At 40.1% G+C, this 14996-nt stretch overlaps 1 protein-coding gene across 2 annotated transcripts in view; it reads right to left on the reverse strand.

Moving 5' to 3' along the window:
• SPAG6 (sperm associated antigen 6) overlaps nucleotides 1–14996 on the reverse strand; it is a 54898-nt gene that overhangs the window by 10521 nt on the left and 29381 nt on the right. For both annotated transcript variants that reach the window (XM_088150376.1, XM_007427833.3), the window contains 4 exons: nucleotides 14324–14497; nucleotides 10996–11148; nucleotides 8197–8388; nucleotides 2–118 (listed from right to left, as the gene is read on the reverse strand). In XM_088150376.1, the coding sequence (XP_088006502.1) occupies nucleotides 2–118; nucleotides 8197–8388; nucleotides 10996–11148; nucleotides 14324–14497 (636 nt within the window). The remainder of the gene's footprint in view (nucleotide 1; nucleotides 119–8196; nucleotides 8389–10995; nucleotides 11149–14323; nucleotides 14498–14996) is intronic.

The raw sequence follows: 14996 nt of genomic DNA on the forward strand, positions 1-14996 counted from the left end.
CCTTGCTGAACTGGCCAACTATGTGCTTCAGGATGTTGGGGGGAGCATCATGCAGCAAGGGCTCAAGAGCTGGCAGATGAGTACACTTCTGTAAAATATTCTTCAAGGCTTTCTTAGCCTATCAAAATATAAAATGTTTTCAGTAAGGCATCAACAGACAATCACTATTAAGCCTACTTATAAACCTAGACTTGCATTATTTCTGCAATGCAAAAAGGTCATAACTACTTTCTAAGTGCAATACTTGGAACAATCCTCTTACAAATGTTTAAAAATTATGTTGGAAGGTTGCAATATCATAAACGCATGGGTGTATATTAATGGAATTTTTAAAATTGCCAATCATAATAACCTTACTTTTATATTGGATTATGAGGATTTCATTTTGTAGCTCCAGTGATCTTAGAAGAAGTTCAAGCACTCGTTCCATTGGTAAGACAGGAACCAGGATTTTAATCTGCAAAAGGCTATGCCAGGCTGCATCCTGGGCTGTGGTCTCAAGACATCTGGACAGGAGTGACTGGTTTGTTCAGATTTCTAATCTTGACTGGAATAGGATCAGGCAGGAACATCACAACATCTCCTCTCTCTCTCCTAGTGCTAATGCTATGAAAATTGGCCCATGTAAATATGACAGCTTGGACTACTTAGACTTCTGTAGGTCTCTATATGCCATCTGCAACACAGAATCTTAGCTCTGGCAGAGGCTTGATAGTTCAAAGCTGCATTTCTCCCTCACAACTGTTACTCCTCACCTTGAACTGTTCTGAAAAGATACAAGCAGTTTCTCCAAAGTATGTCTTTTGTCCAAAATGAGGCACCTGTATCCTGCAGAAGACTTGCTGCTCCTTTGTAACCAACTAAGTTTTAATTTCAAATGTAATTAAATAATGACATAGTCTACCCTTCTGCACTAATGCTGCAAGTAAGTTAAACCACTGCAGTTATTAGCAGTTTATATCCAGCTTCCCATTCAAGAAGCCTAAAGGGAAATGCAACTGACCTCCCAATGGGTAGATGTTTTGAGCCGTTTATATGGTTTGCTGATATGAACCACTTGATTAAACCAGAAGGTTGTACTTACTGAACTATTGGATCATACGGACATAAAGGAAACAGACTGTTCATGGTTTGAGACGGTTTGACAAGAGCTATACTTTACAGGTACAGCATCCACTTATACGTAAGGGATCTTAGTTCAGTCCTTAGGTAGCTGCTGCTAGAGTACCTATGTGCTCACAGTCTTGTCTCAGACTAAAGATCTGATTCAGCATTAGACAGTTTCATAGATTCCTACAGCATTTGGTGCAAGACAACTTCTGGGCCACCATAATTTAAGCAGCAGTCTGTGTGGTACTATGCAAGTGGGATAGGGCCACATCACTCTATTCCATATGCCAGCTACAAAAATCTAGCACGCCATGATAGGTCTCTCTCTCTCTTCTCCAGTGCTACTCTACTTTTTCTCTGCTGTTTTGCAGCAGCAGCTGCTTCCAGTTCCAATTTCACAGGAAGAGTTCCCATCTTCTAGACCATCCCTGGAAAATTACAGTTGGGAGCTGTAAGTTGGGGGGCTTTTAAAAGGGAGAATTGTGGGGATTGTCATCTAGTTCCCTCCCCAGAATCCAAATGTCGGAAGGAAGGAAGGAAGGAAGGAAGGAAGGAAGGAAGGAAGGAAGGAAGGAAGGAAGGAAGGAAGGAAGGAAGGAAGGAAGAAAGAAAGAAAGAAAGAAAGAAAGAAAGAAAGAAAGAAAGAAAGAAAGAAAGAAAGAAAGAAAGAAAGAAAGAGGGAGGGAGGGAGGGAGGGAGGGAGGGAGGGAGGGAGGGAAAATCAGATATCTGTTCTACAGTTTTCCTAATACTGGGCCACAGGGAACCAATATTTTTGCCATCAGAAGTTGGAAATCCTAATCAAGGTAACTTTTACACTAGCATGAACGCTAAAAGGGGCAAACTAGATAGGTGGAATGCGAACACTGCTCTCAGGTGGAACACTGAATGCTGCATACACAGAATGTCTTGGGGACCATCACTACAGTCTCCACTTACAAAGACTGTTGCGCCTTGGAGATCAGAAATGCTTTCTCACATTTCACTTATTGAGTAATTTAAACATCTGTTTAACTATGTTCATCGAATAAGCCATATTAGGCTAGTTTAAATAAGCCACAAAACATGAATTACAAAACATAATAGCTGGCTTCACATAATACACTAAGCCAGACCCCACCAAACTATTTTATGGCTTAGTATGATGTACAAAGCAGCAATTGTTTATTGGGCCCAAAGCCTCCAGGCAGTGTATGACAAGCCATTTCCATCTTCTGCAAATATTTTGAATTACTGACATATTGCAGGACATTTGCATTTTTTTTTCCTTACCAAGTACATACTTTCCTTATGTATAACATAGGCTACAAAGAAACAATAATAATAAATGAACCCAGCATGCAATAGGCAAGAAAGCAGCTTCACATAGATAATAATGATGAGCAAGATATGGTAATAGGATTTGGAAGGAGTATTACAAACATCTTTCTATTTTCAGCTCTGACATTCTGGCAGGTAGCGTTGATCCATTAGGGCTAGGGGCTGGCACCAATCTACCAAAGCAGAGGAGGTTCAATCCAGCATTGAAAAGTCACATAATTTCCCCTTACATTGTCTACTCTGTGTGCTGCACTGCAGAGAAGCAGAGCAACACTCTGTAAAGCAAACTACCCTAGTGGCACTTGAGTTATGGTTTAGTGTGGTCAGAGCAACACCTCTTTGAGATTTCTGTACGGCCTTGCAAGGCAAGCATTTCATGATGAACTGATCTGGTCCCAAAGGCTCTAGCCCTCTCTGCCTCGAAATATGTGCAGGGTTCTGAGGAGCATCTGGAGAAAAGTGGAATGTCTGAACTGTACAACTGTAGCGATTTGTGTAGTTGTCTGGCACTATCCCATCTGTCCCCTGAGGACTGGGTGGTCTTCCTCCGTGCTTAGGCTAACAGAATCTGCTCTCAGTCTACACTAGTGTCATCAGCTTGATCCCCCTCTGCACAGATACATCCCAAGGCACATTTCTCAGTGTGTCATAGGCCATGAGAATAAGGCATTGAACTAAGGAAACTACATGGGAAATAAATAAATCTTTTATGATTGGCTTCAGTTATGACTTCATAACTTAGATAGATAACTATGAGGAAAAGTATGTTCCCTAGCCTAGAAAATTTATAAAACGTATAACCCAGAGACAGAAACGCATGCATGCATGCAGTGCATTCGGAAAGTATTCAGACCCCCACTTTTTTCAATTTTGCTATGTTGCAGCCTGATACAATCATTCAAATTCATTTTTTTTCTCATTAATCTACACTCACTACCCCATAATGACAAAGTGAAAACAGAATTTTAGAACTGTCTGTAAATTTATTAAAAAGAAAAAACTGAAATATCACATTGGCATAAGTATTCAGACTCCCTGCAACAACACTTGAAATTTAGCTCAGGTGCCTCCCATTTCTCTTGATCGTTGCTGAGCTGTTTCTACACCTTGATTGGAGTCCACCAATAATCAAATTAAACTGATTGGACATGATTTGGAAAGGCACACACCTCTCTATAGAAGGCCTCACAGCTGACAGCGCATACTGTATCAGAGCAAAAGCCATGAGGTCAAAGGAACTGCCTGCAGAGCTCAGAGACAGGATTATTGCAAGGCACAGATCTGGAGAAGGCTACAAAAAAATTTCTGCTCCACTGAAGGTTCCCAAGAGCACAGTGGCCTCCATAATTCTCAAATGGAAGAAGTTTGACATAACCAGGACTCTTCCAAGAGCTGGTTGCCTGGCCAAACTGAGCAATCAGGGGAGAAGAGCCATAGTAAGAGAGGTGACCAAGGACCATCAGGTGACCCAATGGTCACTCTGACTGAGCTCCAGAGATTCTGTGTGGAGATGGGACAAAGTTCCAGAAGGAAAACCATCACTGCAGCCCTCCACCGATCTGGGCGTTATGGCAGAGTGGCTAGACGGAAGCCTCTCCTCAGTGCAAAACACATGAAAGCCCACTTGGAGTTTGCAAAAAAGCACCTGAAGGACTCTCAGACTGTGAGGAACAAGATTCTCTGGTCTAATGAAACCAAGATTGAATTGTTTGGCCTCAATTTTAAACGTTATGTCTGGAGGAAACCAGGCACTGCTCATCACCTGCCCAATATCATTCCAACAGTGAAGCATGGTGGTGGCAGCATCATGCTGTGGTGGTGTTTTTCAATAGCAGGGACTGGGAGACTGGTCAGGGTTGAAGGAAAGCTGAATGGAGCAAAGGACAGAGATATCCTCAATGAAAACCTGTTCCACAGTGCTCAGGAACTCAGACTGGGCCGAAGGTTCACCTTCCAACATGACAACAATCCTAAGCACACAGCCAAGACAACACAGGAATGGCTTAGGGACAACTCTGTGAATGTCCTAGAGTGGCCCAGCCAGAGCCCTGACGTGAGCCCTATTGAACATCTCTGGAGACACCTGAAAATGGCTGTCCATCGACAGTCCCCATCCAACCTGATTGAGCCTGAGAGGATTTGCAAAGAAGAATGGCAGAAAATCCCCCAATCCTGGTGTGCAAAGCTTGTTGCGCCATACCAAAAAAGACTCGAGGCTGTAATTGCTGCCAAAGGTGCTTCAGCAAAGTACTGAGTAAAGGGTCTGAATACTTAAGTACATGTGATATTTCAGTTTTTTCTTTTTAATAAATTTACAGACATTTCTAAAATTCTGTTTTCACTTTGTCATTATGGGGTACTGAGTGTAGATTAATGAGGAAAAAAAATGAATTTGAGCGATTATAGTATCAGGCTGCAACATAACCAAATTGAAAAAAGTGAAGGGGGTCTGAATACTTTCCGAATGCACTGTAAACATAGACACATGGGGAGAGGGAAACCAAATGCGTGGACTCTTAGGTTTATGTAGCTTTGAATGTTTCTAAGGTGAGGAATGTAATTGATGCTTTTTATTATTTTCCAAGTGTCACTCCTTAGCTTGCACACTTCTATATACATTGATGTGCACATTATATTCCAGCTGCTCTCCTCAAAAGGAAGCAAAAGTCTAGAGAGGCCTCAAAACTTTCCATGACTCACTCAATATGATGTCATATCCCTTGCAACAGAAATGGTAAATACCAACAGTCTGATCTTAACTGTGTTTTTCTTGGAAGAGAGGCCCAGTTGATATGTCACTGAGCACTGGGGGGAGCCCTTTCCACATAGCTTCTTCCCAGGCTGTTCTGGTAATGGCCTGGTCTACACATGAAGCAGAATGAGGTGGTAGAATCCTGACTGTACCATTTCAAATGAAGACAGGGGTAATTATATTTGTTGAATTTTTTAACAAAGTAAAAAAGAAACATACTTGTAAGCAGAAAACTACCACAGCTCAACTTTCCTTCTGTTAACTCTAGTTTTCATTGAATTTGTTTTTACAAATAGTAGCATTTGGTTTCAGCTAAAAGTCATCTGTACTAATTCAAGATTCTTACCATCTCATTCTAAATTATATATTGGCTGCACCAAAGTTTAGAATAAACCACATAAATTGAGTTCATGCCTAAGAGCCACATGTGGTTTCCAACCCATATTTTGCGCTCCACCAATATATGTCCTCAATCTAAATCTGATGAAGAGGTAAGAGAAGGTAACTTTCATACTGCTGTAGTAACACAGAAATTGACCCTGAACCACATATTTTCAGTAGGAGATACTATTGCTTAGTATCCCATAAGGCTGTAAATTATACAAGACCTTGAGAAGAAGCTGCCAGTCAGAAAGGATGATGCTAGGTTAGATAAACAGACCCTAAGCTAGACAAACCCATAAAAACAACTTCCAATTTTGCAATGGTTCTTGCTTCCATGTAACTCTAAAACAGAGCCTAAATTTCAAATTAAGAACTGTGTGAAACATATTTATAAATTGCAGTTTAGTATCTGCTTTATTTGTGAAAATGGCATATAGATTGTACTAATTATCTAACCTATGCAACTTAGAGAACCAGTTTGGTGTAGTGGTTAAGGCATCAGGCTAGAAACCAGGAGACCCTGAGTTCTAGTCCTGCTTAGGCACAAACCCAGCTGGGTGACCTTGGGCCAGTCACTTTCTCTCAGCCCTAGGAAGGAGGCAATGGCAAACGAATTCTGAAAAACCTTGCCAAGAAAACTGCAGAGACTTGTCCAGGCAGTCTCCAAGAATCAGACACAACTGAACAGATAAAAAAAAAAAGCAACTTAACAGTACCATTCACTATATGTTTCTGACATCTCTTCTCCCATACCTTGTTATTAATTATCTTAATACCAGTATTAAGTCGGTTATTTGTGGGAAAAGACAAGGGGCAGTGGCGGGGGGGGGGCAGAATTCTGCAAGTCAGGGACTACAGCTCAGTCTCCCAACCTTCAGATGGGACATCATCTGGCAATGCAATGAGATCACTGGAAGGGTCATGATTGAAATGCTTTGGCACCTTGTTGGCATTTTTGAGAACTCTAAGGGGGAACAGGAACAGAAGAACCCTGTGTGGTGAATCTCTACCATTCCCATCATTAACCCTTCCCACACAGACATGAAAAAAATAGCCTGAAATGGTGAAATCTGGCCATTTCACTGTCAGATTTTGGCAGTGTAATTTCAGGAAGGCTGATGCTACAAAGGAGTTGCTGGGGAAGTTGCATGCAACCATGGGTTATTCACATATATTATTATTTAGCCTACCTTTCAGCAAAGCCTAAAGAGAAGTAACAGTAGCATTTCAGGGGTATAAAAGTACATTGATTTTTTAAAGTGTAAAATGTCTTGGCATATATGATCAGGCTAGCAAGATGGCTTAATAATTACAAACATTAAACTTTCATAAAAACCTATATGCAAATGTAATGAAAATGGCAGACTTAAAACTCTCACTAAAACGAAATATTAAATTTAAAAGCTCAGTTAAACAATACCACCACAATCCTTATGTAGGCCCTGCACAGAAATCCTCATAAAGCTCAGAGGCCTGTCAGAGGTACCTCTTCTGTTCCCAGGGTCTGCAAGCCATGGCTGGGGGCAGGAAAAGAATGAGGTGAAGACTATGGTTCAGCATTAGAACATAATGCTTTGCATGCATCAGGCCGCAGAGAGGCCTGGAAAAACTCTTGGCTTGAAATCCTGGAGTCCAGTTGCCAGCTAGCATCAGCAATACCAGCCAGCTAGCATCAGATTAAACACTCCAGTGAGTTGACCCAGTATAAAGCAGTACCTATGGAATTAGGTTAACAATTCATTGGGCTACCTGAGCCTCAAAGAATCCCTCTGTGTGCAGGTATTACGCTTATGCGCATAACTGGAAATAAATTCCCCTCTAACCCCCCCCGAAATTCTATATGAAGCATGCATGCATGATTTATCATTATTAATCCCATAGTCACTAATGTCCTCATTCCAACAAGAAAACATACACACACATTTACACCTAGCTAAATGAAGCCCAGCTCAGTTCACCAGTTACGTTTTCATATGTGCGGCTCCAATATATTGTTTCAGACAAGTATAGTGATAAAGCTAGATTTTTTTATAGGAATAAAGCTGGATTCTCAAGTTGCCCTCTTCCTGCTAATCAAGAAGCATAATCTCCAAATAATAAACCAGGTTTCTCAAAAGCTGATTTCTCCAGTGCTCCCTAAAAGCTTACTGAAACACTTCCATCTTCAAAGAGGCCTTGCTCCAGATTTCACTCCATAGTAACCTCCAGGAAAATCCAGTTACCTCAATCCTTCCAACTGGACATCATTATACTCTAAAAAATAATATCTCAGCAAATACTTCTGTAGCACAACCTGGCATTAATATACTTTTTAAAGTATTTGTGCTGATTTTATATCATTTCTTTAAAGTGATGTTGGTTTTAATCCTTGTGGTTAGGGTTATTTTTCTTTAATTTTATCTAATCATTAACTACTGGAGGTGATATCCCATTTGGAGGAACTGAAAGGCAAGTTATGATGTATGGAAATCAGTGCACCTATAAATTACTCTGCATCTCTAAATGAACCAATATATACATGCACCTTGGCAGCTACACATTAATTGAATGGATCAGAGCCTGTTTGATTAAGTTTAATAACAGTAATGATGATGGAGCTAGTGATAATGAAGAAAAGATAATTCCTTTACTTTGACTTGAAGATCTTCTGAACTTTCAGTTGCCATATACAGGGAAAGCAACACAGGTAAGACATTGGCTACAGCAACAGCACGGGCATGTTCTGGAGTGTGTCTCCCAATCTGCCCCAATGACCAAGCAGCTGCAGCTTTAATATGATCTTCTGGCTCTTCTGACAAGCACACAGCTAGCTGTGGAACTCCCTGTGGTATTAAACAAAAGCATAAAACACTATAAAACTAACCCAGATTTGGAGCACTGTTTACAAATTGCAGGGTGCTAGGACAAGGCAAGGGTGGCAGTGGTAGAACAAAATACATCTTCCATTGTCTCTATATATAATTTCTCAACCCAAAAAATGTATGAATACTCTGTCATACATATACTCTATGCAGATACAAGTTTAATAAATTGTTGGTCACACAGTCAGCCAGATGTTTAGACTGGATTTGGCATTTTTATCCACCTATCAAGTCCTACCCAAGGACCTGAGATAGGCAGATGATGATGATGATGATGATGATGATGATGATAATGATAATGATGATGATGATGCAGCACTACAAATTTAAGCATCACTAAAATATTAAATCTGCCGGTTTTAGTGAGACAAGAACACCAAGAGCTGACATATTTATTGCTTTCAAAATGTTTCACAGAGCGGGTGCCACAACTGAGGCCACAAAGGAAAAACAATGCCAGCCTTTTTATCGGGGACTGAAATTCCAGAGTTTCAGGTTTCCTTCCCAGGTTTTCTGGAAGGCAACCAAGCCCGTCTTCCATTCATTTCAGTAAGACTTGCGTGGCGCTGCCTTGAGCCTCACTGAAAGGCATGTAAGGGTACAGACATAATATTTGGGGTAACTGCAGCTTCCTCCCACTTATTCTCCCCTCCCTCCATGTGGGAATATATTACATATTTGTTTCTCTTTTTTCCTTTGCTCACTGCACACAATACATTTAAACATGACCAATAAGTTATTATTCATGTGCACACTGACCCTTATGGAGGGGATTGGAACTTTCATCAAGTCAGATTGCCTTTTAGTCCTGACAATTTTATAATTATGATACTTTGTGCCCGCACACTTATGTGCACTCATAAAACCAATGCATTTTATATATACTAGTAATCATTTTATGCATTAGAGGGAGAGAAAAAAGTATTATCTATATCTATAATGCACACAAAGTATTAGAGTTTCCTATCAGGACTATCTAGAACCTCTTGCCAACTGAAAAACGTCAACACAGAAGCTCATTTAACTGCCTGCCCTGCTCAAATAAACCAGTGTAGGAAAACCAAACTATATTTTAATTTTTTAGAGATTATTCTATGGATTATACATTCAAGAAGGCTTCAAAAGAGTAAAGGCCTGCTCTTTTTTCAGGTGGACTAGGGTATAAATATTGTGTTTGTGTTCTGCACGTATAATCTTTATATCTGAAAAAAATGCTACAACAGAAGCAAAACTCACACTCTGGTGTAACAAAAGATAACTAGTTTATATATTCTCATTTTAAAGGCAATTAAAGCTAGACGTCAAATATTTATTTTAAGAAGCCATTGCCAGTCTTCTTTCTGCTATTTGGAAAAATACAACTTAATTAGCATCTCATGAAAATGCAAAACTCTGTCTGCTAGCAAACTAATCCATAATTGTGTTTAAAAATGAACCAGCCCCAAGATTCTTCTATTTCCCTGCATTTCAAGGACAAGAAATAGGACATGTAACTCAGGTGACTGTACAATTTTATACAATAATGGGTATTTTTGTTTTGGAAATAAAAAAGGCTACCCTAAATAACACACACACATACAATGCATATTTTTAACATACCGTTTCCTTCATAATCTCTGTCCGCCAAATAGCTCTGGGCAGTAGAACATTATTAGGTATGTGGAATATTTTAAACAAAAATAACAGAGACTACTAAATAAACAAACTAAACATATATCATTGCTTTAATATCCCCTTGATTTCAGAGACAGTATGAGAAATAAATATGTGATTCATAGTGCTGTTAAAATCAATAGGATATACATACACTTTTAAATGTACTTGGGTTGTACTATTATGTCCATACTGTGGTGACACAAATAATTGGATCAACTGTGTGTGTATTTTCTCTCTCTCTCTCTCTCTCTATATATATATATTTATTTATTTGTTTGTTTGTTTGTTTATTTATTTATTTATTTATTTTAAAGAGAATTAAGACAGCTTACAAGCAGATTGTATGTGGAAACTCCAACCCATTCTTTTGGAAGCAAGATTCACTAAAATCAGCAGGGCTAAAACAAAATTGTATACAAATTTCCTCACAATGAAGAAACAGCTCTACTACATGGATGAAATCTTACGTATATACAAGAATTCCAAGTGTTTATTTTTGTCTTTATGTCAGTATTTGTATAGCAAGCTAATGTGTATTGCCATACCTATTAGTTTACAAAAGCAAGTGAGTATATAAAAGCTGTGTTTAATGTTTATATTGTTTACGGCCTGCCTTCCCTTCAAGGGAAGATGGCTTTCTCTGCCTTTCCTTTTAATTCTCAAAGCAATCTTGTAAGACAGGATAGACAGTGCTAGCAATTGGCCCAAGGATGGCTATCAGCTTTATGCCAGAGCTGAATCTGGGTCTTTTCCGTTTTATGGACATCACAAAAGACCCTTCATACAAACACACTTATTCCCTGCCTTTTGGCTAATGTTCTGGCATGTGACCTGCAAAAATAACCATATGCACTTAAGTCAACTTCTCAAAACAACATCCAGATTGTAATATTGGGAGACCCAGGGACTAACCTTGGAGATAATCACTGCCATGGCTAGGTTTTCTGAGTGAGCAGCTACATAGCCCAACATCATAATACCTGGGAGTCTCACATTTCCTTTGCAGCTACCAATGCAGTCAATGATGGCAGCCACTCCCCCAGCATTCACGATAAGTTGTGAAAGCTGAAAACAAACAAAAGGTCAGAGGTGCTGTCATTTCAAGTGACTATCAAACTATATCATTACATGTTTTTTTTCTAAACCATTACATGTTGAATAAATGCTCAATGGTACACGTAAATTAACAAAACAGGATGTAATACATATGCTTTTTCTACTTAATACACTTTCAAGGGTTTAATATTAACTTAAGCGTTTTAATTATGTCCTCTTTATTTTTGTATCATCTGGAATGTTGTTAACCGTCTTGTTTGTTCTGGCTGGATGGAATGAGAGATATAATTTAAATGAAATCAAATAAGCACTACTAAAAAGTGGAACGTATCAGTTCTGAGCAAACAAACAATTGGCTTCAGCAACAACTAAGAGTCTCCTGGCACCTTCAAGTCTAGCAAATTTATTGTGGTCTGCGCTTTCATCAACTCCAGAGAAAGTGCAGCACTGTAGACACAGATGGAAAGCTGCCTTATGCCATAAAGGAAGTTACAATGTATCAGACCAATAACCTACTAAATCCAGCCTTCTGGTCCACAGAGATTAAACAGGTGAGCGCAACTGAATGGAAGGTTTCTAAGTTTGCGAAACTGGCCAAGAATTGATAGATCAGCACTTAACTGAGGTATATCTGAAAAAAACCAGAAACCACCAAAGGTTTTAGATAACTAATGTGCTTCCAGCAATCATTCCCTAAAGGATTTAACAAATATATTTCACTGTCAAGAAATAAAACTCATTAAAACATAGCCTTCATGCTGCAATTTTGTACAAATGTACTTAATACAATACAATACAATACAATACAATACAATACAATACAATACAATACATAAGTCCTACTGTATGCATATATCACAGCATGGAGGAATGCATCTCTGTTGTATTTTTGAAAACGTGTGTAGTATTCAACATTGCATGCTAATGCTGTGAAAATATATTTGCACAGGCATGATCTTCCTGTGCTATTATGCATCTCCAGACATGCCAATCTGTACACTAAAGTCCCCATCAGAGGCCTGCCTCTGGATTACCTCTATTCAAAATGTGGTAGGAAAAGACCTTCTTGATGATAATGCTGTAATTTGGAATCCTCTCTCTAGGGAAGCCTCCTTTTTTGCCCCCTCACCCCGGGGCAATTGCACTAATGCAGAATATGCAGCACGACCATGCAAGCAAGAAGCAGAAATGGGCAATGACGCATAGCCCAATACTCCTAAGTGGAATACCAGGCAAGGCATGGGATTCAAGGCATTTGGTGAGAATAAAAAGGGCAGCTGCAACCCAACTGTCAAGCAGTTCTTTTCAAAGTGCTTGGCAGTTTGTTTAAACAACATGCATACATACACACAGGAGCAGCATCAACAATGGGGAATATCCTAGAATACACCCATTGCTGGGGTCTATCACAGTGATGTTTTGGCATCAAACTTTGCTTTTAAAAAAATCCTCAAGATTCTTAATACAATCTGACCAGTTTCTCCTTGGCTGGTCTTGTTTTTTTACAGCTACTCCAGGTGAATATATTTAACCAGAATATTTTATTGGGTGTTTAAACATAATAGCTATTCCCTAGGCTAAACATAAACAGATAAATAAGTAATCCGGCTACGTTTTGAGGGCTATATCATGGTCTGAATATTTCATAATCCCAACCTTTTTCTTTGTTTTGGCTTTGTGGCAGGTCTCTCCACTCTCCAGAAACATTTGGCAAGTCAATCACCGCAGAACTGGGTAACTAACGCGAGGCGCCAGCTTCGCCGGCTAAATGGCTTTAGGATGCCTGCCGAGGGCGTGCGGCGATCCTTTGACGAGCAAGTATCAACAGGATTCCCTCAACATCAAAACTGCGCCTCCCAGCAGAGGGCTGGCGAGAGCGAGAATGCCTCGCACCGCAGCCCACGACCGGATCCGGCGAGGCAGCTTGTGCGGCAGCCTGCAGCTCGGCCGGCCCCTTCCCCCGCCGCCGCTTCAAATGCAAGAGCTTTTAGACGCAGAGCGAGGACTCCTGCGGAGACCGGGCGCTGCGGCACAAAGGAAGTTTAGACCGCAGCGGCGATTCCCCAAATCCTGCTACCTCCCCCGCCTTTCACTCCCATTCGACTCGCGACATCTCCTCCAGAGCGCGGGGGCGGCGGGGGGGGCGTTCCCTCAAGCCCCGAAGCACCTGAGATAATGAGGATATTGAATTTCGGTGCGGGGTTCTGTGGCTTAAATTAATAAAAAGCTCCCTATAATGAGACCCTAGTGGGCTCTAAGTGTTCCCGAACCACGCGAAGGGGGAGGGGAGAATCAACCCCCCCCCCGACCTTCATTCTTTTAACCCAATCTAAGCCCTTGGGCTGAGTTGATTATTTCCGAGCACAGGCTGCGGTGCCTGACTCCCAGGAAGCCTTGCCTGTAAACTGCTAAGGCTTTGTGCGGTAAAGGATCTTCTCCCGACTTACTGATACCAGCAACCCGGTTATTTCAGACTCAGCAAGAAATAGCGAAGGGGTGTAAAATGTATTCTAGTTTGTTTTGTGGAAACGGATAAACCCTGCTTGGTCATCAGCTTCTTTTTACTTTGCCAATCTTCACAGTCCACAAGTTGTGCCCCTCTTGGATCTGCTCAACGGTATGGCCATTATTTGAAGATTTTCAGTTCAGTTCACAAGAGGCATTTTCAAGGCAACCAAAGGATCATCATCTTACTAAGGCAGCTCCTTAAAAAAATCCATTGTTTTTGCCCTGTCCAATAGGAGAAATCCATCTAGCAGAACAACACAATGCTCAACATACAGGAACCTCTTCATTTAGTTCACTGTACTCTGAATTGCAGCCTAGGAATGCTTTGTACTTCATTGTTACTTTGTAGAGACCATCTCATATGGCTGAACCATTAAGCATACCCCACATATTAACATCCACCAATAAAAAAGCTGATTTTGCCAGTTTTGCTTTCCCTTACAGAATTTGTATTCCACGCACACCCAATAACAGCAACAAACATTTCTCTTTTTTTATATACTAACAGCAACTGAGGCTTTGCCTAATAATACAATAATACTGAAGATCTTGTATATATGCATATCTGTCATTTGTAGATGTGTGTAAACTCATGTGCCTGCACACATACACATCTAAGTACATTCACTTACATACAAACAACATGACCTTGTTGTTTATATTCTCATGGTTTTACCTCAGGCGTATGTCTTGCTATCTCTCTAATTAGAGTTGCAGCGTTTTTCTTGACATATTCATCAGAGTCCTTCAGGCACGTGAGTACAACAGGAAAAATCTCGGCTTCAACCACCATTTCTGCCAGATCCACAGAGTGCTTTGCTATTTGGCTAAGAGCTGACAGCACCTGACGCTGGTAAACAGGAATGAGTATTTTACAAATGGCTTATTGGGCACACAAACACAGCAATCAAAAGAAGGCAGAAACCTCCCTTTCAAACTGGGAAGGCAGCAACCCCCCCTCAAAATAATTTGAAAAGAAAAAATGATAAAAACAAAAACAAAATTTCCAATAGGGAACATATATATTTACTTGGAGAAAAACTCTGTTCAGTTAAGTGAAGCCATTTTTAACTAGTTTTGGGGGGGGGGGTTATGTTTTTATAGAGCTGCCCAGGGTTGTGGTACATAAGATGGGCAACCATATAAGTCTTTTAAAGAAATAAACTAAATATTATAATCAGGAAATGGAATTTCTAGCAATTCAAAACAGAAGCCAACACATGCTATTTATTGATTTCTTTTAAAAGCAGTACACATTAAAAAAATGTTTCTTTTTAGTTAGAAGGATAGACTACACAAATCTTCATCAGGTGTTGCCAGTTTGCTTAACAGTATTTGAAATAAATATT

This window comes from Python bivittatus, unplaced genomic scaffold (assembly GCF_059951505.1).
Source record: "Python bivittatus isolate LINGU-HERP-01145 unplaced genomic scaffold, Pbiv_v1 ctg000610_np1212, whole genome shotgun sequence".
Taxonomy (NCBI): Eukaryota; Metazoa; Chordata; class Lepidosauria; order Squamata; family Pythonidae; genus Python; species Python bivittatus.